This window comes from Ptychodera flava, chromosome 2 (assembly GCF_041260155.1).
Source record: "Ptychodera flava strain L36383 chromosome 2, AS_Pfla_20210202, whole genome shotgun sequence".
Lineage (NCBI taxonomy): Eukaryota > Metazoa > Hemichordata > Enteropneusta > Ptychoderidae > Ptychodera > Ptychodera flava.
Genome location: NC_091929.1, coordinates 19,730,067 through 19,755,752, shown reverse-complemented (window position 1 = coordinate 19,755,752; position 25,686 = coordinate 19,730,067). Strand labels below are relative to the sequence as shown.

Sequence of the window (25,686 nt, the reverse complement as noted above, 5' to 3'; positions counted from 1 at the left end):
GTTTCTTGTAACACACGGCCAGGAGGGATAATAAACGGACGCTATAGCCCGAATAAAGACCAGGTTATTGGTGTTTTATAACACAGCACACGCTCATGTTGTATTATGTTATAGTTTGTAACGTGCTTTGATATTGTGCACCTCAGCAATCCATCATAAGTTTACTTCGCGATATTTCCACAGCGGCTCAAGTTACAGAAGTACATAGTACCACTTTCTTCCAAAAAATATTCTAAGCATACCTAGCAACATCCTTGGTTGCACTTGAATCTTTTTCGTCTATGAGCTGTTCAAGTTCGTACGCTGTTGGAATGGAAAATCTATCTGTTTTAGAGAGAGACTCGTCGCTCTATCCCGGTCGCACATCACGTTCTTGTCACCCGCCATTGTTTGAAAGCTGCAGACGACATACGATCGTCGGTCAAGTTAGTTAGGAGGAGAGAAAAATTACAAATACCGAGTAATTATTGAGCGGGTAGGTTATATGAACACCGGACACGGTCCTTTTTGAAAAGTTATGTCAAATTTGTGTCTTTGAAAATTTCTGGCGAAGGCCGTATGCTGTGCGATATTTGCGTATTACACATCGCAGCCAATCACTCCAATGACCAAGCTACTCGAGTGGCAAAGGCTACGGATTCGCAGCGATAGCCGGGGATGACCCTACACTATTTATGACTCCAAGCATGCTGTAAAAAGTGACAGATATTTCTAACATTCGTTTCTTCAATTAATTCGATTTAATAAGCTAAGTTTTAGCAGAACTCGTTGCAAGTCTTCAAAGGACGTCAAGGTCAGCAATGTCCTGATTTTAAAAGAAACCCGTCAACAGAGCTGCTTGTGCAAAACGTTGCGTCAGTGAGAGATTTCTTTTCGGGGCGGGATTGCGGTATGACGTCATCGCGGCCGGGAAACGTCAGACTTCTCGGGTGAGCAATTTCAGCTACAACTTGAACAATAGCGCCATGGGCGGAAGGGTAATATGACTGCGTTTGTTTGTTTGTTTGTTTGTTGATTTTTTGAAATTTTGCCGATAGAAAAGGTAAATAAACGAGACACAGGGATGACAGTGGGCGTCTAACAGTTGTTGGACGACAGAGGGGATAATTTGAGGTGGGGAGGTAACGGGGATATTTCATGGTTGAGAATTCTGAGGGAGAAGGAAAACTTGTTGGAGGAAGGGGAAATTTATAAATCGTACTAGAAGGGCAGCTTCGGACACTTGACAGCTGTTGTTTTCGCCTTTAAAGGTATACAGTCACCTGTAGTCTAAATATGCCCATATATGGTCAAAGGGCGTTCGTTGGTAGTTAAAATGCCCATGTGAGGGAGCTGTTTTTAAAAAGTGGCCACCCGCTTAAAATCTGTGATTAGTTAGATTTTCTCTTTCCATGGTAACTGTGGCAAAATTGGAACAGGTGACAGTATACCTTAAATGTAGAATGATCCACAATATTTAGATTAGTATATTTACATGTTCAAACACAAACGGCTAAAATTTCTGAAATCAGAAGGCTGGTTGTTCCTGATTTCGTGACGTCGTCAAGCGTTGATAAATGTATGATTACGCTACCAACGGTATCTCTGGCAAAATCGTGGCATGTCGATCTTTGGACCGGCGGTGCTTACATACCAACTTGTGCCGCTGACAAACATAGTATACGTCAATATCTATATTAGGGGTGGATCAGAAGCCTTCAAAGGGTAAATCACAGAGTGGTCAGATGGACGGAATGGCCGGACTGCAAATTTCTGAGAAGGCGGAGACCGATGCCTAAGTGAAAGTAATGTTCTTTGATATGTATCAACATTGCAGGGCGAAAAAAATGAGAAAAATCTCTATCGTCAGCCCCCCCAAAGATCTACTGATTTGCCCCGTAGTTGACGTGCCCTATGACCTAGTTTAAAGTAGTGACGTATTGCTAATACGGTAAATTCATGAATATAACGGTATAAGTATGAAGCTCACGGTACTGGGCGCCACTGGCGGTACGGGGCGAGAACTTGTTCGGCAAGCCCTTGAGCGAGGCCATCATGTTCTAGCCGTGGTGAGAACCCCGAGCAAGTTGACCATCGAGCACGAAAATCTTAAGGTGAGATACAGATACATGCAAGTATATTTGCCTTGGCAAGGTAACAATGGCACAAGTGGTCCGACATAACGGTCCGTATCGGCGTATGTCGCAATCTCTTATTGAAATGGTGTCGTTTGATAGGAATTAATTGGGACTGAGTTTGCCGTCCATATTGTCAGTACATGTACTCTTTCCCCTAATACTATATTCCATATAGACTGAAACCATATCTATGGTATGCAGTTTCGTACGTTCGACTGTCAATGGCGCTGCCAAATGTTAGAAATGCAACGTCTGCTGGGTGAAAAATCGCAGATCTGAACTGATCTGATTTTTGATCCGAGCAGGAATCCAGAGCGACCAATGGCGACGACGATTTCATTGCGGTTTAGTCGGCATATATCGCATATTTGCAAGTACAAGAGATATACCGGGTAACTCTACTTGAAGAATCAAAGAACGTCAAACAGAGCGCAGAGTCCCCGGGTTGTGTCAGACAGTCCCCTCAATTCGACAAACTGATTACCATTATACCTCACCCTAGCTAATAAAATTCTATATGTTATATAACGAAACATAATATCACGGAGGAACTGTGACAATGTGCACTCACAAAATAAATACAGAAAGACAAGATATCAATGATGTGTGGAGTTGCTTTCCCTTTATTACATTACAAATGCCACAGGCATAAGAAATGCTAGTTTGGCCATGACTCAAGTTGAATGGTAATCCTTTAATGGTGAAACAACCGGTGCCCCTAATAAAACTATTTATCAAACAAGATTGGATCATTAAATAAGTAACACTGATTTTGGGTAAGTAATATACCAAGTCGTTTGTTCAAGAGCGGAGGGTGGAATAGGGTGCATGCGAATGAAATATGTTGAAGGTGATCACTGTGTTGCGTAACGCCACGCTACACACTGTGGCAGCAGAATGACCTTTTGCCTGTTCGAGCGCACACAAGAGTTAACAGTCTATTATTCATGAAGAGATCGACATTGGAAAATAAACGACAAAGTGTTACGTATACATTACCCGCCTTCCTTAATCAGCTTTACCTAACTGTTATTCAAATCACAGTCTCGTCTAGTCGTTCCGTCCTTGTAAACGCACGCATATATATATATATATATATATATATATATATATATATATATATATATATATATATATATAATATATATATATATATATATATATATATATATATATATATATATATATATACAATCTGATGACTTATACAACTGGGTAGTTCAAAGTCCGTCTTGCTTCCAATCCCGAGTAGCAATAAAATAGCGACGTTTCGGTACGACTAGCGTACCTTCATCAAGCTTTACAACAACACGAATACAAACGAAACTAGAGGTATATTCGTGCACACTCGTACACGGAGGGCGAGAACATTACAACTGAGGGGTGGGAACTGTACATATACACAAAAGGCGACAACATTACAACAGAGGGGTGAAAATTACATGCGGTAGGCAGAAAGTTGCTTAATCTGAAATTGCTGTGGGTTCATATTCATTGAGTCCCTTTGGATGGATTGTTCCTACTCTGTAGATCCAGAGACTCTCTAATGATTTTGTCATTTGAACATTAGTGCTTGGTATGTGACAAAGTACTGTGGCAATTAGAGCATTGTCTTTCAAAGTGTGGCCAGGCATTCTAAAGTGAGGAACAACGTAGGGAGATCTGTCTGATTTGTTTGTTTTAATATTTGAGCGATGTCCATTGAGGCGTTTATGAAATGGTTGTGTAGTTTTACCAATGTATTGAATACCATATATATATATATATATATATATAATATATATATATATATATATATATATATATATATATATATATATATATATATATATATATATATATATAATGTTAAGGATACTTCAGTTATTTTTGGTCAGAATGCATTTTCAAGACTCATCCGACAGCTTTAATTTTTTTTAAATTGGATACAATGGTCCCTAGGAATGACCTTGTTGAGCTGTAAGCAAATTGTGGCGAAATCTGCGGCGTGGTACTTTTATTGCTATTTTTGTGAGTTTTGGTAAAAAAAACATTCTTTATCCATAACTAAAAATCTGACAGATTTGAAAATTGGTACACTGGTTCTCCTAGGAATGACCTAGTTAAAATATGTAGAAATTATAGTGAAATCTGCAACGTTGTGTTTTCCAGGCTATTTTTGATTTTTGGGATAAAAACATGTACATGTACTTTAAAACTACTCATCCGATAGCTCTGAAAGGTGGTATTCTTGTTCCTTAAGATTTTCAAGTTGAAAAGTGTGCAAATGTGCTGAAATATGCAACAAGGCTGTATGTGTGCATATGTGTGTTGTTTTTATTTTGTTTTGTTTCGTCTTTTTTGTCAAAAACCTATATTCTCCATAACTACTCCTCCAATAGCTTCGAATATTGTATACTGGTTCCTAGGGATGACCTAGTTGAGATGCATGTAAATTGTGGTGAAATCCTTCATTTAATATTGTTAGGACTATTTTTGTGACTCTCAGTCAATTATCATTTTATTTCATCAAACTACTCCTCTGTCAGATTTGGAATTTTGTATGGGATAACGAAGGCAAAATTGTGTGGCCTGGAGGGGGCATGGAAATTCGGAATGACAAGTTTCAAATAATGTTGAAGGAACATTTCCGAGCGGCTGTCAATTCTCCTGTTTAGAAACATCCAATTTTGGACAAAATATCTTATCATAGAAATTCATGTCAACAACATCTCTAGTGACGGATTGGCCACCCTTGCATTATGTAAAGAGTTGTTGGTAAAGTGACTGAATTATATTGCTCAGGTTTCAAACGTTGTGAACATTACTGATCATATTCTGCGCCTTTTTTCAATTTGCAGGTTGTCCAAGGAGATGTCTTGTCTCCCAATACCGACTTGAAGGGGTCATTTGAAGGTCAGGATGCTGTGCTTTCATGTCTTGGTAATAGTAAAGATTCGGCGTCACTATCTTCTGTGATGTTCTCCAGAACAACCATTTACACAGACACCATTGGGATCATCGTGAAGGCTATGCGAGAGGCAAATGTCAAGAGGCTTATTTGCATGACGTCATGGTGTACTAAATGTAAGTATTGGAAAATTATGATCCATTTATTGATTGATGTCTTATTTAGAAATCTGGCCATTTTACATGATCGCTTTTACTAACGTACGACTGACTGGTAATGACAGAGCTTTGAGACGATGACGATTGTGATTGTGGTGGTTGTGAAGTTAGTGATAATGAAAGCGACAATGACATCAAAGATGATGATGATGATGATGATGATGATGATGATGATGATGATGATGATGATGATGATGATGATGATGATGATCTAATGATTGTGATGACACTTGCAGCGATGCATGATTGCTGTGATGACTATGATAAATTAATCAATGAGTTCGTCATACACAGCTGCAAGACTAATTGTGTTAGCAAGAGTGGGCCAGAAATTGTAAACATATTAACACCTAGTCCTTCTATTCCAACAGATAATTCAAAGGATCCCGGACCTTGGATAATCGAATGGATAATCAAACCACTTATTCTCGGAAGAGTTCTTGCCAACATGGGGGTTATGGAGGATTTTTTGATGGAAAAATGTTCTGACATCGACTACACTGTGGTCAGACCTCCTGGACTAACAGACAAACCTGCCAGTGGTATGTCATTTACGATTCAGTCTTGAAAAAGCAAATGGATGTAAAATGCTTTTGTATAATGTTACTGCAATACCATGTGGTGCGTTGTCCATATTAATAGGAGAACGAAAAAAATTATTTATTTATTTATTTATTTATTTATTTATTTATTTATTTATTTATTTTACAGTCCCTTACAGCATCAGCCGACATTTCTAGACCCCCCACTGTCGACAAGAAAACACTTCGACCCAAATTTGTGACATAATATATAAAACAGGATTATTGAACAAGAGTTTTCTGTCCAATTATGTGTTATATTTGTATCATTTGCATGGCGGAAAACAATTTGCCCCACCCCACTGTTCCTTGAAAATTTTAATTTACCCAATACGTAGGTCCATCTGATTTATTCTTATTTATTGGAGATGAAAGCTTAAGCGTACTTCTCACTTTTGTGTGGTTCACAGGAAAGGATTTTGCCGTAGAAGAGAGAATGTTCGTTGGTGGCGCTGCCAGTCAAATTGCACGAGCAGATGTTGCAAAATTTATGCTGGATACTTTGTCAACGGATGACTACAACAAGAAGGCTGTGGCAATTGCCGTTAAATAAAAACACAGATGAAAATCAGTTTGCCACCGTAGTGCGGTTATGCCATCGGATTTTATATCTCGAAAAATGAACAACTTTGTTGAATGGCCGAATACACCTGGGAGATATGTTTAGGTCACTCAAATATTAACGACACTACTCCGGCCTGCTTCTTCTCTTCATTCACTGTAAAATCTGCGGATGATATAGTTTTCTTACAGTCTTTTTACGACAGTCGAAAACTGAATTTCCCCATGGAGTAAACACGGTGTATAGTGGACTGAAAATTCACGGGAAATCTCAGGTAATTTGTTCTCTAATCCCAAGTTTTGCGTGCTGATCCGTGATTTATCTTCATTTTGAAAGAGAGACAGTTTAAGATTTTACATTTCGAGGCGACCTTAAAAAGTATTAATTTTAATGGTCTGCCGTTCAAATAAAACGATGCTTTTCATGTACTCATTTCCTTTAATGCAATAAATCATTTGTTTTACTCTCATTTTATAGTGTGCGCTTGACATGAAAACACTAATTGCAAATGAGGAAAATTATCTAAGTTATACGCACAATGTTTGCCCTAATTGTCGACAAACCCTTTGAGGGAAAATACAACTATACTAGTAAAAAGAATTATCAAAATGGTGTAAGAATTGTGGTATAACAAGTGCCAAGTTGAAAATCATAAATTTTACAATTCCATGGCGGGGCCATATTCCAGAAGCTGCTGCTAAAAAGGATATGTGAGCGAATTTGGTACAAAGATGTCGTCCACACTGGGCTTTACAGACTGATCCACGCTGTCATTGCCATAAACCGTATTTAGACTATTGAAAAAAAAACGCGGCATCGTAGAGTGTGCGTCCCATCAAGGAAAGGTAGGCCTATTTGATGATGAGGGTTTTTCTGTTTTCTGTTTTTATGTATATTTATTTTTACTGGTAGATCGCTTCCGTCGAAATGAAACAACCTAAGAAATAATGGAACCAAAAGTCCTTAATGTCCTTCATTGAGGTAGTATGCGCCTCGCGAGTGAAATACTTGAACTTTTGCTCAAACTTTCCTGAATGAAACTTTCAACCATTCTCTTACCAAATCAAGAATTAAAATTTTAGGTCACCATGCAAAGTTTGGAACTAACGAAACAAATTACCCAACATTTTGCGATATTGGAAATTAAAAATGGCCGCCATTCCTGTGTTAGCTCCATCGGGTAAATTAAATTTTGGATTTTCGGAAAACTAAGCCGGTAAATGGCAAATTTTCCCCTAACTTAACAACAATCTTTAATGATGAAATACTGAATCATAGGAAAACGTCCTGTAATGCATAGTTCAAATGATATCGAATAAAAAATGTTGTTTGGAGGATTGTTTTATTCTAATCTCATTCGTACCCTATGTACATTGAGGTAGGTACACGTACATTGTAATGTCAGAGTGAAGCGCCGCTAACGACAAATGCATGTTAACAAGTTGGTCAAAGCACGTCAAACACACCCTTTCTCTCATCAACTGTGAGTAGCATTTGGGTCATATAGAATCTCACACCCCAAGGACCTGGGATCAGATTCTCACACGAGTTGGGGATATTTTGTCTCACACGAGCCGCAGGCGAGTGTGAGACAAAATATCCCAACTCGTGTGAGAAATCTGATCCCAGGTCCTTGGTGTGTGAGATTCTTTTTCTCACATGACCACAAAATGCGTTAAATTCACATTGGGCACGTACAATATTATCAAAACTCGTGACAACTCTGTCGTCTGCCACTGTACTCTGACCTGCTTACTTTGTAGTATTGGCCCGTGTGTTACTCGTCGTGCCATTGGATAACATTTTGCGCGTGGAACGAAATCGACTCTTCATCATCCAATCAGAGCTCGTGTAGTATTTACTGCAGAGTGTGGGACGATTTCTGAGAGTGTGGGATCAATTTTTCCCCACCGTCGATCCCGCACTCCAAGCGGCCAGGAATGTGGGTCATATATGTCTTCTGCTTTTGATAATTTGTTTTCGGTAGATCACGCTGCTCAGTTTTTCACTAGTTTGCAAAGTGTAGCCCAGAATTCACAATTTACTCTTTGAGACTCATGATCGGCAGTTTTGTGTCCTTCAGCGGCTTCCGTTGACCTAGCCAGATTTTGATCAACTCAAGTCGGCTTAGATTGATAAATCCATGAGTCCACTGATACATTTAGAAATGAATCATTTTAATCAATTTAAGAACTTGCCCAAGGAATATGGCTCTACAAACTGCTGACAACATTTCTATAACCACTAAAGAATATTTATGTATGCGTCAAAAAAGGCAGGGTCGAACATCAGCGAGCAGAACTGTGCAATACGTATTTATTTTTTCTGCGCGTACACCTTAATAAATATATTCGGCTATATGAGAGTTTGGGAGAAGGATTGGAAACAATTTAATCATATAGATGGGGAGATTGAACATTTTAGAATATTGAGGGGGGAGTTATCTGAAAGGAAATAAGATTTCAATCGAGATTCATCCACCCCGACCCCCAGCCCCTCATTATATGCGAATGACACTTTGGGAAATTATTGATAATTAGACAAGGATAAAACAACGTACTACAGTGAACACACTATGCAGATGAAAAACATTGTTCAAAAGAAACTCAGACGAAAGGGAGATGCCTTGAGTTGCTGCGAGTTGATATGACTACAGTGCTCATCAGTATCAGATATCACTTTACGTAACACTGTATGAGATAGTGACACGTTTAGTCGTCAGTCAACGGTCAGTATTGAATTGTGTATACAGCTTTCGTAGAGCTAGTGATAAACGTGTTGTTGAAAACGACATATAGCCTCGTCCAATTTCATGACAATCGGTATGAAGCTAACTGTACTAGGCGCCACTGGCGGTACGGGGCGGGAACTTGTTCGGCAAGCCCTTGAGCGAGGCCATCATGTTCTAGCCGTGGTGAGAACACCGAGCAAGTTGACCATCGAGCACGAAAATCTTAAGGTGAGATACAGATACATGCAAGTATATTTACCGTAGCGGTGAACAATGGCAGCAATGGTCGATATAACAGCCCGTATGTCGCAATCTCTAATCATAGACTGTTTGAAAGGAGTTCATTTGGACAGAGTTTGCCCTTGACATTGTCAGTACGACTGCTCCGATCTCTCTTTCTTAATTTTTCTCAAAAACTATGTTCCAAATGGACTGAAATATGCCTGGCCACCCTCGCGTACACGTTCATACCTTCGACAGTCATGCGCGCCTCAATTGTTTAGAAAGGCAACGTTTGCTATGTGAAAAACCGTAGACCTGCACTGATCAGATTTGGAATGGTCGCCAGCCAGAATCCTCCAAAAGATTTAAAATGAGAGCTTAGGGAGCCTTCAGTAAATACAGGGGGGGTGGGCCGGGGAATTTCGCGAATACCTGTACCGTAAAATGTGACCCTCCCCCCAATCCTCCTGTCTAAAATGTGACCCTCCCCCTGTCCGACATTCTAAAACTTGACCCCCCCCCCCCAACAACCACTGCGGTATTCTCCCCGGGAATAACTAAAACAGTATCAGCTAATTTACATAACAATTGGTTCAATTGTTATGTAAGGGACAATTAGAGAGGGGAGGGCTGTCCGATCTCTCTTTCTTAATTTTCCTCAAAAACTATGTTCCAAATGGACTGAAATATGCCTGGTCACCCTCGCGTACACGTTCGTACCTTCGACTGTCATGCGCGCCTCCATTTTTTAGAAAGGCAGCGTTTACTATGTGAAAAACAGTAGACCTGCACTGATCAGATTTGGAGTTGTCGCCAGCCAGAATCCTCCAAAGATTTAAAATGAGAGCTTAGGGAGCCTTCAGTAATTACAGGGGGTGGGCCGGGGGAATTTCGCGAACACCTGTACCGTAAAATGTGACCCTCCCCCAATCCTCCTGTCTAAAATGTGACCCTCCCCCTCCTTGTCCGACATTCTAAAACTTGACCCCCCCCCCCAACAACCACTGCGGTATTCTCCCCGGGAATAACTAAAACAGTATCAGCTAATTTACATAACAATTGGTTCAATTGTTATGTAGGGACAAATTAGAGAGGGGAGGGCTGGTGTTTTTGGAGGGACAGTCGCAATTTAATTATCACGCAAGAATTTTTGAAGAGATATGGTATTTCATACAGTTTAGGGAGGGTCACCATATTTTGTGCAACTATAAGAAGGCAAGATGTAGTTGATTTAGTGCTTCATCCAAAAATATCAAATCATAATACATGGAGTCTATCAGGCAAATTTTTGACAATTTACCCCCACAAAAATGCTATATCTGTATTTTATATATGTTTGATAATGTATTTAAATGTACTTTGCTTGAATAGGGAAGTAAAATGAACATTTGTGTACAAGAAATTGATTTCTGAATTTCATCTAAAAAGTTGGTTCACTATCCATGGTGTCTATGATGAAATTATGAATAGTTTTTTCCAATACAAAAATAGGTAAATCTTTGCATTTGTGTACTCTTGATTATTGATATTAATTTTCTTGATTAGACTAGAGTGGTTACAAGTCTATGGTTGTGTAAGAAATTTGATTTTGGAATTTCACCAAATGTCATTCAATACACTATGCATTGGGGTCTATGATGAAACTATGAATAATTTTTTTTCAGTACAAAATTAGATAAATCTGTGCATTTATGCATGCTTGATTATTTAGATTATTGTTCTTGATTAGACTACAGTGGTTACAAGTCTATGGTTGTGCAAGAAATATGATTTCGGAATTTCACCAAAATGTCCATACACTATGCATTGGGGTCTATGATGAAACTATGAATAATTTTTTTTCAGTACAAAATTAGATAAATCTGTGCATTTATGTATGCCTGATTATTCACATTATTGTTCTTGATAAGACTAGAATGGTTACAAGTCCATGGTTGTGCAAGAAATTTGATTTTGGAATTTCACCAAAGTCGATTCACTATGCATTTGGTCTATGATGAAACTATGAATAATTTTTTTTCAGTACAAAATTAGATAAATCTGTGCATTTATGTATGCTTGATTATTCACATTATTGTTCTTGATAAGACTAGAATGGTTACAAGTCTATGGTTGTGCAAGAAATTTGATTTTGGAATTTCACCAAAATGTCGATTCCCTATGCATTGGGGTCTATGATGAAACTATGAATAATTTTTTTTCAGTACAAAATTAGATAAATCTGTGCATTTATGTGTGCTTGATTATTCACATTATTGTTCTTGATAAGACTAGAATGGTTACAAGTCCATGGTTGTGCAAGAAATTAATTTTGGAATACACCAAAATGTCGATTCACCATGCATTGGGGTCTATGATGAAACTACGAATAATTTTTTTCAGTACAAAATTAGATAAATCTGTGCATTTATGTATGCTTGATTATTAAGATTATTGTTCTTGATTAGACTAGAGTGGTTACAAGTCTATGGTTGTGTAAGAAATTTGATTTTTTAATCTCACCAAATGTCAATTCACTATGCTTGGCGGTCCATAAGTGTGTGCTTATTTTATTGGTGATTTCCTATTCAGGAAATATCACACGGACAATCAAAGTTTTGGCCATAATATCAGCTTCTGTCAAAAGTGACCCTCCCCCAAGATAGGTTTATAAAAAGTGACCCTCCCCCTTGAACTGTTTTTTAAAAGTGACCCTCCCCCAATTCCCCCGGCCCACCCCCCCTTGTAATTACTGAAGGCTCCCTTACATATGCTGCACAGCGAATGAAATGTGTTGCTGGTGACCACAGTGTTACGCAATACCCACTTCATGTTGTTGTTCTATTCTGGGAGAGACCTTGAAAGATAAACGTCAAAGTGTTACGTATACAGTGCAAGCAAAGTTTCCTCAATCGATTTTTTCGGACTGTTAATTTAATTTCACATTATAGTTTGATCGTTCCATCACACTAAAAGCATACAAACTACACTATGGACGATAATAGGACAAAATTTGGTTCTATTTTAAACGTTGTGTTGGATGTCTATGTGTACACTTCAACCATGCCTGCAGGCATGACATGGCAGAAAGACACGTTCAATAGCGTTGTCAGTGGCAGATGACGAAGCTGTTTTCTAAAAATGAGTGATGCAATTTGGTAGGGGTGGTTCAGTTTTGATATTATGCCAATGTCACACTGACTATCATGTCATGGTTTCATCATAGTAGTGATGGAGGGACTCTGGTTACGCCATGAAAACGGTGTATATGCATGATACACAATCACCGTCCTAATAAGGGGGCAAAAAGGGTTTTGGCCCCTATTGTATCTACTGGGGTTCAACCTTTTTCCTCCTCTTCTTCTTCTTCTTCCGTAACTTTTTTCCTTGGCAGGATCTCGAACTCAAAAACCATTGCGTGCAGCCTTTTCGAACTTGCAGGGCTTATTAGGCCATGGGTCGTATGACCTGACTGCCATCTTGGATTCAAATTTTGTATTCTACCTATTAAATTTCCATAAAACTTGACCAATCAAACAACTGTTAGCAACATTTGTAGGGCATAGTACTAAGATGCCGTATGCCAAATTTCAAGGTCATTGACCGTGTTGTTTATGAGTAGGTTTTTAAGTGGTGGAATTTATCATTTTCCATAACCGATTAATTATGCAAAACCAATGTATCTCAAGAACTATAGGGGCTACAGGTTTGGTTCCTTGTTTGTATGAGACAATATAGAACCATTTGTTTTGAGAATTTTGAATGACATTTTACCTACTTTTATGTATCATTGCTCCATGGGGTGCTGCACCAAATGTCCGTACCCTTGGGTAGGGGCGGGGTAGGGTTGTCTTGGGCTAAGCACAAGGTTCTTCTTGCTATGGTTTATCTTACTTTAATACGATTGACTATGATATGTATTGCCAACAAATAATACTGCCAACCTTTGGTGTCTTGGTCTTATGTTAGCACCGGTTTTGTAACAATTTCTTTTTCTAAACTATTATAAACTGTTCACAATACAGAATTGCAGGATCAGAAACATATCAGTGTTGTCACATATTTCTGGTTTTCATTTCAAGACTAAGAGGAATGACCATCCTCAATAATACGTTTTGATATGTAGGCATGTTGATTGCAGGAAGTAGATTAGAGCAAATGATTAAGTCTGCCTTTGAAGGAGAAAGCTATATGCTTTGTTGACAAAATTACATCCCACTGGCATTAGCGTTTCGCACCATGAAGGAAAGTTAACAACTGAAAGTGCTTCGATAAAGTCCCTAAGTTACAAATTGAAGTTTAGTATTCCTGATGTCCATATAGATGACACTATAGCAGAAGCGATAAGAGTTTTGCAACATGCTATGATAAAAGCTTCATATACGATGTCTGAGCGGATAATATACTTGGTTGTAAAAAACGGTTAAGCAACTATCTTCATAAGAGACCTGCCCCAACGTCAGAGGCATTTACAGAAGGCAGCCATGAGAGAAGCAACTATCTTCATAAGAGACCCTGCCCCCAACGTCAGAGGCATTTACAGAAGGCAGCCATGAGAGAAGATCCTCCTAGCATGGATCTGAGTGACTAAGATTGGCGAAAAGATGAATCTGACAGATGACTAAATTTGGCTGTGACAGTGCAAAGTCATGTTCATCCAACTCCCCTAGAAGTACTGCAATTCAATCACCATGGTTTCACAGATGATCCTCCATATTGTACAGACAGATACACGTGCTCTATTGCTCAACTGGATCGCACTATGTCTACGTGTGTAACAGGACCGGTAACTGTCAAAGCAAATTTACAAACTGTGCCGATCAATTCCACATATTTTGAGACAATTCTGGCTGTGAAGCAAATATTGTGCATTTTTTTTCTACGTATTTTAGAGAGGTCGGGGACAATGAACAATATCAAACACTTCATCACGTCCTCCTGTACAGTCTTTGACAGATAGTTTGCCTCAATTGAAGATATTCACAGTATACTCTTATACTTCTGATATCAAGAGATACAACTTCCTTCACAGTAAAACCCGACAAAAGACACCGAAATTGGTCTCAGAATGCCTGGTAGGTTAAGACACAGCTAGACACTGTTTATGGTAGACATCTTGGCAGCCATTGTATATTCTTGGCGTCCGTTTTTCATTTCGATGAATTATTTTACAGTTTACACAACAAAAGATTACCAACTCCTCGACCTCTGATACCTGACAAATATATATCCATGTAAATCAGTCCTTACTATGTAATTTAGTAAAGATGTGCCTTGATATTTGTTGGATGACCATTTTGATTGATTTTATGATTGATCCTTAAAATCTGTCCAATGAAACCAAAATCAGTTGCATAGCTGTCAGTTGGTTGATATATAACTCGTTATCCACTGAAACAGTCATTATGGTGGCCATCTTTGATTTCTGGCGTCAATTTTCATTTTCATATATGATTTTACAGTTCATACAACAAAAAATAAACCTTGATATCGGATACCAGATCAAAGACACCAAACCAGTCTTTGAGATGCAACATTAAGATATGCCTCGATATTTCTTGTGGCAACCATTTTTGTGGCCATTTGGGTGATTGGCATCCATTTTTGATTTTAATTATTGGTTTTAAAACTGATTAAAGATAAAACCTTGATCCCTAAAACCTGTCCAAAGACAATAAAATCAGTTGCACAGCCGCTCACTTGAGTGAGATGTGACTAGTAATACACTGACACAGCCATTTTGGCGGCCATCTTGGATTATTCATGAAAACTCAGGATTGCCAAAGTCGGTCAATACAAGTAATAACTTTCTTGACCCCAGAGGACACCAACATCAGACTGACAGCATCTCATGGAGCTAAGATATGACCGATATGACCTTTTACATGTCGTGATCGACGGCCATCTCGGCTGCAAACTTCAATATTTCAAAATGCCCAAGGCTGCCAGAGTGCCAGAGTGCAGATCCTATTCAGTAAGCTTAAAGAACATAAAAATTACAAAGAACCAGTGTTGGCTTAAGATGTTTAATGTGGCTATGCCATGCCCAAGACGACAACTTAAAAATCAATCTCTATGCCTTATGGAGATAAGTTTTACTATATCTGACATTGAGGGTTGCGCGCTGTAGATAATCATAAGCAAGTAAAAGTTGCAGGTAGGTGTGTCCCCAAAAGCCAATTCGGTCGACTGTTTTCGCTTTTCCGAAGTCCACACGAAGGTTTATCTAGGTATTTCACACCTCTAAAGTTTTCCTTGAAAATAACTGCCAATAGCGAGGGATTCTGTTTATACAATGACTATGCTACTGAACTAACTCACTCTGTACTATTTCTCCACTGTCGCAATAGAGTTTTCACCTCATAATAAAATTATTGTTCAACCAGTCCCATCCTGTTCAGATGAAACAACTCGTGACGCATCTGAAGATTTACAATTTTGTCAAATGAACGCGGGAAATGTGGATAGATCGTAGGGCGATTACATAGCGATGATTATGACCGGCTAAGCTTGCACGATCGCTAGTTTGTATCATTTGCTGAAACCAACTTCGACAGCTATCTAGTTAACTGTAACTTTTATTTCGTTTACCATAAATTATAAAATTAAATGCTCAAATCGAGCTTTTATTTATTTTCGTAGTATGTATGGTCAAAACATGGAAGTAGCAGGTCAGCATCGCAACCAATGTCACGTCGTCAGCGCAGGAAATTTCAGAACAGGTACTAAATCTATTACGATTAAGGTTGTGTTTTTGTTGATGAAAATGAATAAATTCTAAATTGATTTCATTTTTTTGTAAGTTAATAGTGTGTCTTTTTTTCTGTACAACTAATGTTTATTGCGTGCTGTACAATAAAAATACCCGCAACACAATAATCTTGGAACAACGTCCCGTCGAGACTGAAGATAATTGTCATAAACTACGCCCCTCTTTACGGCAACAGCTTGGCGCTACCCGTAAGATTTTGCGAAGGTCCACGGAGTGCAAAGCATACTCTAGCCTGCGAAAATGTTGAATATTTACTGTTGCTCACGTCGATGGCGATGACTGCTTATACTTTAGTATGATGCTGGTTGTTGGTACCATGGAACTACAACTATTTGGTGGCTCCATGCTGGTACTTGTTGCTTGTCTTGAGCGTCGCGTCCACCAGACTGTTTTGATTTCAACTTTATTTGTGAATCGGATTTCAAGAGTAATGCTATGTTGATTTACATATTATGCATATCAATAAGGACAATTAACGTAATTTGTACCTGGTCAACAGTATGCGAATACCTCAGCTGGCTTCAGAGGCTCAACCGGCCCAGCCTGGCCAGGTGCCAGCCGGCGTCCAAATTTCGCGTATTTTTCACATTTCACATTGATACAATGCATAATGTGACAAAACCCTGGCAGAAGGTTTTTAAAGTATGTTGTTCGGGGCATGTCATACACACTTTAAGTTTTGAGCTTGGGCACAAGGCTATCAAGAAAAAATCAGCTTAAGACAGAAGGAGGTTGGATTATGTAGGAAATTTTGGCAGGAAGTGATGTCATTGCTGTCCTTCAATTTTTATCACGTTTATGTCAAAACTGTACGAGATCATTCTCTTTCTTCTAGAATTATGTCTACCTTCAAAAGTATTGATGAACAGACGCTAGTAATTAGAATAAGTACTGATCAAATTAAGTATAAGGCATACATACATACATACATACATACATACATACATACATACATACATACATACATACATACATACATACATACATACATATGACACGTGCTGAGAAGACGCATTGTATGTGCATTAAGCTCTTTTATTACATTTACTATTATCGCAATTCTCTAGAAGGCTCAGTACTATTTCTTTAAGAGTGTTGTCGGACTCAGCCATTCTTTTTGGTAAAACTGTTCAAGCTTAATATCAAAGCACACATCGACGATTGCCAGGAAATTGATAGATTCACATCAACACCTAAGTTGAAGTTTGAAAATTTTCTTTGTTCCGTGAAATATGTGACATAATCTTATTCTTGTACTCCAAGCATGTTGACATAATAGGTGTTACAAAGACAACGCATTGAGTATAATATGCAATTTTACCGCGGTGAGAAATTCATTTTAGTAACTGTTGTGACTGAAATTAAGTTGTCCAAAGTAATATTGGGCAGAGCAAATAAGAAACTGTGCCCTACACATAAAAGAAAAACAACGTAACTGTACATAAGGTAGTATGTGCCTCGAAAACAAAAGACTTTTGCTCAAATTTTACTCAAGGCATCTGTCAACTATTCCCTTTCAAAGTCAAGAATAAAAATCGGGATCAGAGTGCAAATTTTGGTACTAGAGAAACGAATTTTCCAAGATTTACCGATATTTGAAATTCAGAATGGCCGCCATTCCTGTGTTAACTCTATCGAGAAAAATAACATTTTCGATTTTAAAAAAACTAAGCAGGTTAAAGTTTTTCTTCTTCAAAAAAATTCAAAATGAACCGCCAAACCCCACAAGTGGTAGATCAGAAAAGAGTTGAAAAAGTTGAGAGTCAAATATCTGTCCACGAGGCGCATTCTACCTTAAGAGTTACGACCTCTGAAGTTTAAGCGTTTTTCTAAAAATGCATTACATGAACGCTGTTTCATCTGTAGAAACATAGACAGTTGACCGTCTATGGTAGAAACAAGTCAAGAGAACAAACGAGCGGCAATCAGGCTGTGTCAGCCCTCATTGCTGTAAAAAAGATAGACATATCAACAAGATACAAGACTGGTCTATAATACTCACTCTGAAAAATCCGGTATTTCTTCTGATCCCGACGATGATTGCTATGAGATTGATCGATAACATGCACCTTTTATTGATAATATAGGGCTCAGCCCTTGGTGTCGCGCCAGGGGTTAAGATTGGCAATGTTATTTGTATTGATTCATGATAAACTGTAATTGTTACTTCATAAACGTTATATGACAACTATGCCCAGTTTCCCTCTGATGAAAGCAGTTCACGTACTTACACGACGTCAAACCCTGCAGCAGGGCAGGTATAAGATTTTCTGTAGCGTGTAAAAATTTTGGACAAAAATTGGCAATTTTTACAATGATAACAGCCTATGGCGTTAAACAAGGGACGTATTATGCAATAATTATCATTGCAATGGTAACCGCACTACCCACCTTCCACATGCAAGCTGAAAACTATAGCGTTCCGTCTAAAAACTTGCAATTTTTGAATCTAATTATTGACACAGGGGGCGCTCTTCTATAATTCAATCCCAGCATTCTTTGCGTATGCCCCCGTTCATATGCACGACAGTTTTCTCCGTTTATCTATATCAACGATACTTTGTATCAGCGACAAGGTGTATAATAACATTTACTGGCTAATTAAAGAGGTATATTTTATAAAAGGCATATTATATCATGGTAATTTGTTTCGTATTTGTTTATTTACGAGTACTCAAAAAAAAAAACATGGCGGCGCCCATCATGAGAAAGAAGGGTACACTTCCGGTTACTCGCATAGTATATTATGAATAAGCGCATGCGTAGTCAGTAAGCCGCTGGCGCGACTATAAACTTCACGGGGTGGGACATGTAATGCTTCAAAAGAGAGGCGTAAAGTTTAGCTACAGCTACCGTAAGGCAAGCGACCCTGGATGATAGGGGGAAACCCCCTGTAATTCTGGGATTAAAGGTGTGATCATTTGGTGTTTTGTATTCCAGCGTGCTTTATTTAGCACCTTATTATGTTTTTGGATTTGTATTTTGGAAGATTATTGTTAAATTAATAACTTTTCTTATCAATCTGCCACGCTAGACAAATCCTAGTTGTCCGAGGCTTCAGCAAATGATCCAGTCTACGTGTTAACGTTTGGAAAACGACATATAAACAATGACATGTGGTAGGACAATTTTCGTAAATTAAACCTACGTACAGCTAGTTTGTTTTACACGTTTTAATTTGTTATTTCTGTTTTTAAACTACGTTTTCGCAATCCATTCCAAAGTATCATTGTCAAATGTCTACCGTTCAACGTATGATTACAATCTGTATATGAATATACTATGGCTGGTCACTCAATTTAGAATCATAATATTTTTTGACTGCAAGTTTGGGTTCACGTCGACAACTGTGTACCATTTCGCCATTTCGCAAAGTTCACATACAGTGTATAACACGAAAAGTTTTGATCGAATTAATATCGGAGTGACACTCTCAACTTTTGCATCAATTTAGAAACGTTGTACTTTGGTTGGACATGTATTTCCATTTAAAGTAGCGTCTTGTTCCTTTGTTTTTGATATCAGTAGTTCAAATTACTGCGTTAATATATACTGTTTACTGAACAAAAGATATAATGCGATATATTAGGCATTACGTATGCAGAAAATTGTCTTCGGGCTTGTGTTTGTGTTTGAAGTACGATATTTTACCTTCTTGACAAATGTGCACTTTAGGTAACTTTTGTTGTGACCTGTTTGTACTAACTCTACGAACATACACCCATATCTCTGACAAGTATTGGTCGAACAGTAATGCCTTCCAATACTGTGATTTTAATACATATGCAAAATATCTTTGAGGGATATCGAGTTCATACATGTTTTCCTGTCCTCAAAATCACAGTGAAATATCTAATAACGGAATTAAAACTCTTGACACAAAAAGATGAACATGCGGTTCTAAGATTTAATATATGTTAACGTTGTAAATTGTTAACAGAAAATAAAGCCTGCCGTATGTCCCTGTGCGAATCTGAGGCGTTTGAAGGGATAGACCGAGACTTTTCAAATCCTGAGATGTTTAGGCCAGATGAAGGATTACTAACAAAAAATATCAGATGAAAACAGATGGTGTGTCGAGCGTCAATTGTGATTGAAGTCAAACGATCAATACGAAAGGAAATAATATGCATCAGAAAGATTATGGTTTTCTGGCTGTCAGTCATCTCACGGTTTTAATTTTAAAAAAAATATTAACGTTACTCGATAATATGGCAATACTCATATTACTTCGCTGTGTTAAAATAACAAGATATTCAATAGTGAAACAAATAGTTGAAACTTTAAAATGCAGTAAGGTAATTTGATCAATGCAATTGAATTTACTTCAGTTGACAAAACATTACTTCAGAGGGGTAGAATCTGTGGTCCATCGATTTGGGTGACTTTTGTATATATCACTTTCCATGTCAATGCACTTCTGTGTCGGCCATACGCTTCGCCGTTCAAACCAAACTCACTCAAGCAAAGAAAGAACCCTTAGCTTACTGATGATTAACAACGCGTCATAAGGTACAAACTCTCTCTCTTATCGTAACTCAGACAATCGCCATAAAACTTGATACTATGGCCCCATAATCCAAGCACTTTGCAAGGAACTACTGAAAGTACATGATTATAATATTTATAATCTATACACAGTAGGTATACGTACGGCATCATGTCAATTTCATCTCGTGTGCCAGCTTACACAAAATAAGGTCTCATAAGGGCGTCAAACTGACATAGTCCAAGTAACCAAATGTTTGAAACGGCCACAAAACATTACTTCATTTTATTAAAACACTCAAGTTTGGAACAGTATAGTTAAATTGATAATCACATATTTCAATGTGAGGAAGCACGAAATGTAAAAGGCGATCTGATTTTCTTCAAAATAATTCAAACATGTAACTGCTGATATTAACATCGTGGGCCGCAAGCCAGCGTTTGTACATTTTAAAGGATGTTGATTTGAAACAGGATTATAGAGATCGAATCTTAGTACAGACCTACTATACCACTTTCAAATCAACATCAAGATTACATATTTGATATCTTAGTTGAAATGTGATTTAGGTAATATGATTCAACTAAAAGATGTCTGTAACTCATGGAGCGGTATTTCGTGTAGTAAGTTTCTGCATACGTGGACACGGAATAAGGTAACTACTTCGGGTACGTGACCTTTGAGCTCTGAATTTGTACTAAATACTTGGACAACAAGCTGTGTTATCTACATTCTTTCACAAAAATACATATCTCACACTATAGAAATAAGGGACGACGCCCTGACTATAATTGTTTATTTATGGGCAAGGGCGAGAGGAAAGCCAAGGCTTGCCGAACCCGTTAATTTCGGCCTTCCTGTCGCCACCAAAATACGAAATCACAGATGTTTTGTTGAAATATTCTACACAAATGCGACATTATAAATCACAGACGAATTATATCCGTAGCAATACTTATAGATGTCAGCGATATATTCCAGTAAAGGGAGAAAGTAGGAATTAAGCCATGTCAGCTGTACGAGGACTAAGAATGCGTATATTAACGGTCACAACATCATATCAGACATTGTATTGCTAGAATTCGTTATGTCATTGTGGCAGATGTCAGTACGATTCCAATTGTTTTCTTTAGCAAGATTGAACAACTGTACCGAGCAATGAGGTGAAAAGAAATACATAAAATTCTTGCACATTGTCATTTTTATATTTAAAAAAACGTTCAGGGTTAAGGGCCGCCCGAGTTCTTTAGGCAAAGATAGAAAAGTCGTATGGTTCCTGTTACCCAAACTACCCTAATATTTACCGGCCAACCTAAACGTTCCCGTAAACGCAGAAGTGAAAAACTAAACACACACCCAAAAATACGTTGTTTAAAGTTTCCGCTCCAGTGCTGAAATACATGTTCATGACCATATTTTAAGGATGCTTGCTCATTACCTTTTGAAAAGAATAAAGACAAAGTTCGATGTTGCATTGATTTAAAATCTTTAACTATTTTCTCTAGTCTGGAAAGGAATTTACCAACTGTACTCGTCATTTAAAATATTCTCCTAGGCAGGCATAGCTCACCGTGCGTTCATGCTCATAGTACTACTACAATCTACTTTTACTTCTAATTCTCCTTCTAATTCTCCTTCTTCTTCTTCTTCTTCTTCCGCAACTTTTTTGCCAAAATAGATCTCCTAAACCGGTGCACGCAGCCCTTTCAAACTTAATCAATATATTTCGAGAACTAGATGGGCTATAGGTTTGGTTCCTGGTTCATATGAGTCAGTATAGGACCAAAATGTTTTTGAAAATTTTATGATGACCTTCAAAGATCTTTGACCTACTTTCGTGTATCATGATTCCCATTCAAAGAAAGTTGTACCAAATGACTGGCAATTTGGTACATGGATAGAACTCTAAGACTATATTTTTCCTTTTGTTACTATGCTAACAGGTCACATGACCCGACGGCCATCTTTGATTGACACTTTTAAATCAATCTCATTTGCATAAAAATTAATCAATTAATTGATGATTAGGGGCACCTAATGGCATAAGAGGTTTATTGATTCTCATTCTGGTACCTTTTGTCAGTGTTTGCAAGTGCTTGGGCCCCTTGAAGCTGCTTGCAGCTTTCATTGTGTTTTGAAATGTTCGATGTTCAAAATCGTTAACAGCATAAGCTTCGTACCCGTCCCCTCGCGGACCATGCTTCGAAAACCATACAGTTTCAGCAATTTATCTTCTTTGGGAAGGCGGGGGAGTTCAAGTCTAACTTCCGCAGTGAGAATTTTCTATTTTTCAACTTTGGTGTATGGGTCCGGAGGGAAGGGGTTGTCTAAGGTCAAAGTCATTGAGTTTTGTTTACCATTATCCACAGTCCATTAAGAGGCGGGAATACATTTCTCGCACATCAGCATTAGGGCGTGGAAAGAGCGGTCGAGGCATTTTTGAAACATCAGCAGGCGAAGAAGCCTTGCTGTTGTGCTTGGTTTGTCGTGGCGAACCGACGGTAAAATCTAGTCGCAGGAGGGGAGCATTGCAATTTAGAATGAGAATACGATGGTTTCAATCGGGTTCGAACCCACAACGTACGGTGCCCAATCACCTAGCGGAGAAGCCACAGACAAAACATGGCAAATCATTGCGAGGGAACATTTCCAAACTGCTGTCAGTTCCCCTCTAAATTTACGTTTAATTTCGCTGAAAATATCTTATCTTAGTAGTTATTGTTTAGAACACCTCTAGTGACTAGTTAGCAACTTTTGCGTCATGTAAAAAGTGGTAGGTTAAGTAATTCAACTATGCCTGGTGAACGTTGCTGATCGATTCTGCACCTTTTCAATCTGCAGGTTGTACAAGGAGATGTCTTGTCTCCCAACACCGACTTGAAGGGGTCATTTGAAGGTCAAGATGCTGTGCTTTCATGTCTTGGCAATAGTCCAGATTCGACGCCAGTAACTAAATTAATATTCTCCAGAACAACTATTTATACAGATACAATGGAGATCATAGTCAAGGCTATGCGAGAGGCGAACGTGAAGAGGCTGGTATGTATGACGTCATGGTGTACTAAAAGTAAGTATTGGATAACTATGATTCATTCATTTATTGATTGATTGATTGCGTTCTTAAATTATTGAAGCCCCACTAGCTGTAACTCTTGAAATTTGTTGACCTCAAAATATATCCCTAGTCTCTCCTGGTTTTATCTAAATTCTACTCTCTGAAGGGATACAGGGCTTATACTGCATTAGGAAACCATTCCTTTGTGAATACATTTGATAAGTAAATTCAAATTTTAACGGTTATTTTGATTTCCGGCCATTTTTTAAAAAAATGTTAATGTTACAAATGAAACAACATTCACTCCTATGAATTACACTGGACTACTCTGTGCAGTCTATGTGAAAATTTCAGAGCAGATATACACAGTATTCACAATTTTTGCCTTTCCTCATGGGGGTGCGATTTAATGTTTGGGCAAACATTTAATCGCAGTGTAATCTTCATCTTGTTCAAAATTGCATATACAGTCCCAGCGGGTAGCTAATAAGAAGTGTATACACACCTAAATTAGTACATTCTCACAAATGTATGTTAGCTTAAAAGTAAAATCATAAAGAATAATGCTAAAAGATACATCTAGTGGGGCTTTAATCTAACCATTTTACATGATCACTGGTTCTCTGATAACAAGGAAGATAGCCGACGAGTAATCATAACGACTTTGAGTTCAGAGACGATGACGATAATGATGATGAGGTTAGAGGTGATAGTGGAAGCGACAATGACATCGATGATGATGATGATGATGATGATGATGATGATGATGATGATGATGATGATGATGGCAAGCTACTAAAATGGTGACACTTGTGGTGGTGCATGATCGCCCGATTATTATTAATTAATCGATGAATACACCAATACACTACTGCAATCCTTGCGTAAACGAGAGTCTACGAGATTTTGAAAATACCTTTAAACCTAATCCTTCTATTCCTACAGACAACCCGAAGGATCCTGGACCTCGGATTATCGAATGGATACTTAAGCCACTTGTTTATGGAAGAGTTTTACGAAACATGGGGATTATGGAGGACTTTTTGATCGAAAAATGTTCTGACATCGACTATACCGTGGTCAGACCTCCTGGACTAACAGACAAACCTGCCAGTGGTATGTCATTTACGATTCAGTCTAAAAAAAACAAAACGGATGCAATGTTTTTGTATCATATTACTGCAGTATCTTGTCGTGCATTGTCCATAGTAATAAGAGAACGAGCAAAAATTAATGGCACGAATTATCGTTTTGCCAACTTCAACAATAGCTTGTGCAATTGTAGAGCTGCCTTCTGTGACAGTCAGAAAGAAAACAGTTGAGCCCCAAAATGCAATATTAATATAATTTGGCTTACTTTAGAAAACGGGATTATGAAATACATGTTTTCTGTTCATCCTTTGAGATATCCATATGCTTTACATGGAGTAAAACTTTGAGTTCGCCCTCTCTGTTCCTCTCAAGCCCTCCTCCCCAACAGGTAGTTTCATGTGACACACGCTTATGTATTGGAGATGAAAGCTTATGCGTACTTCTTACTTTTGTGTGGTTCACAGGAAAGGATTTGGCTATCGAAGAAAGAATGTTCGTTGGTGGCGCTCCCCAAAGCATTCCACGGACAGATGTAGCAAAATTTATGCTGGATACTTTATCAACGGACGAGTACAACAAGAAGGCTGTGGCCATTGCTGTTAGTAAATAGAGACGCAATTAAAAACAGAGTAGAGTTAATTTGACAATGGGAGTTGATGTAACTGGATTTTATCTCTCGCGAAATGAACAACTTTGTTGTTCTTGCATTGGTTTTGTAAAAATCAAAAACAGAGTATCGTGTAGCGGATAACAAAATGTTTGGATATTGTAGCTAATTTATACTCTAACTCTCATTTTTGCATCATGATAACCTTTTTTTTCATTCTTGACCGTGACAGAGAGACAGTTTAAGAATTTAAATTTCTAAGTGCGTAAAGGCATTAATTTTAAAATAACATTTTATAAAGTTTCCTTTTTATCTCCCCATTTCTTGTAGTATGAACACTTCATATGCAATAAAACGTTCTTTTTACTCTC

General features: G+C 38.1%; 1 protein-coding gene across 3 annotated transcripts; it reads left to right on the top strand.

Moving 5' to 3' along the window:
• The first annotated feature begins 1,901 nt into the window (after positions 1 to 1,901).
• Positions 1,902 to 25,686, top strand: LOC139116403 (flavin reductase (NADPH)-like). 3 transcript variants are annotated; one of them, XM_070679049.1, is made up of 4 exons: positions 1,902 to 2,093; positions 23,403 to 23,628; positions 24,562 to 24,732; positions 25,173 to 25,455. In XM_070679049.1, the coding sequence occupies exons 1-4, from the start codon at positions 1,959 to 1,961 to the stop codon at positions 25,316 to 25,318; spliced, it is 678 nt and encodes a 225-aa protein (XP_070535150.1). In that variant the 5' UTR covers positions 1,902 to 1,958; the 3' UTR covers positions 25,319 to 25,455. The 3 variants fall into 3 exon arrangements, with proteins under 3 accessions (XP_070535150.1, XP_070535158.1, XP_070535143.1); XM_070679057.1 differs by lacking the exons at positions 23,403 to 23,628; positions 24,562 to 24,732; positions 25,173 to 25,455 and adding exons at positions 4,958 to 5,183; positions 5,597 to 5,767; positions 6,217 to 6,837 and having other exon boundaries at positions 1,912 to 2,093; XM_070679042.1 differs by lacking the exon at positions 1,902 to 2,093 and adding an exon at positions 9,082 to 9,327 and having other exon boundaries at positions 25,173 to 25,686.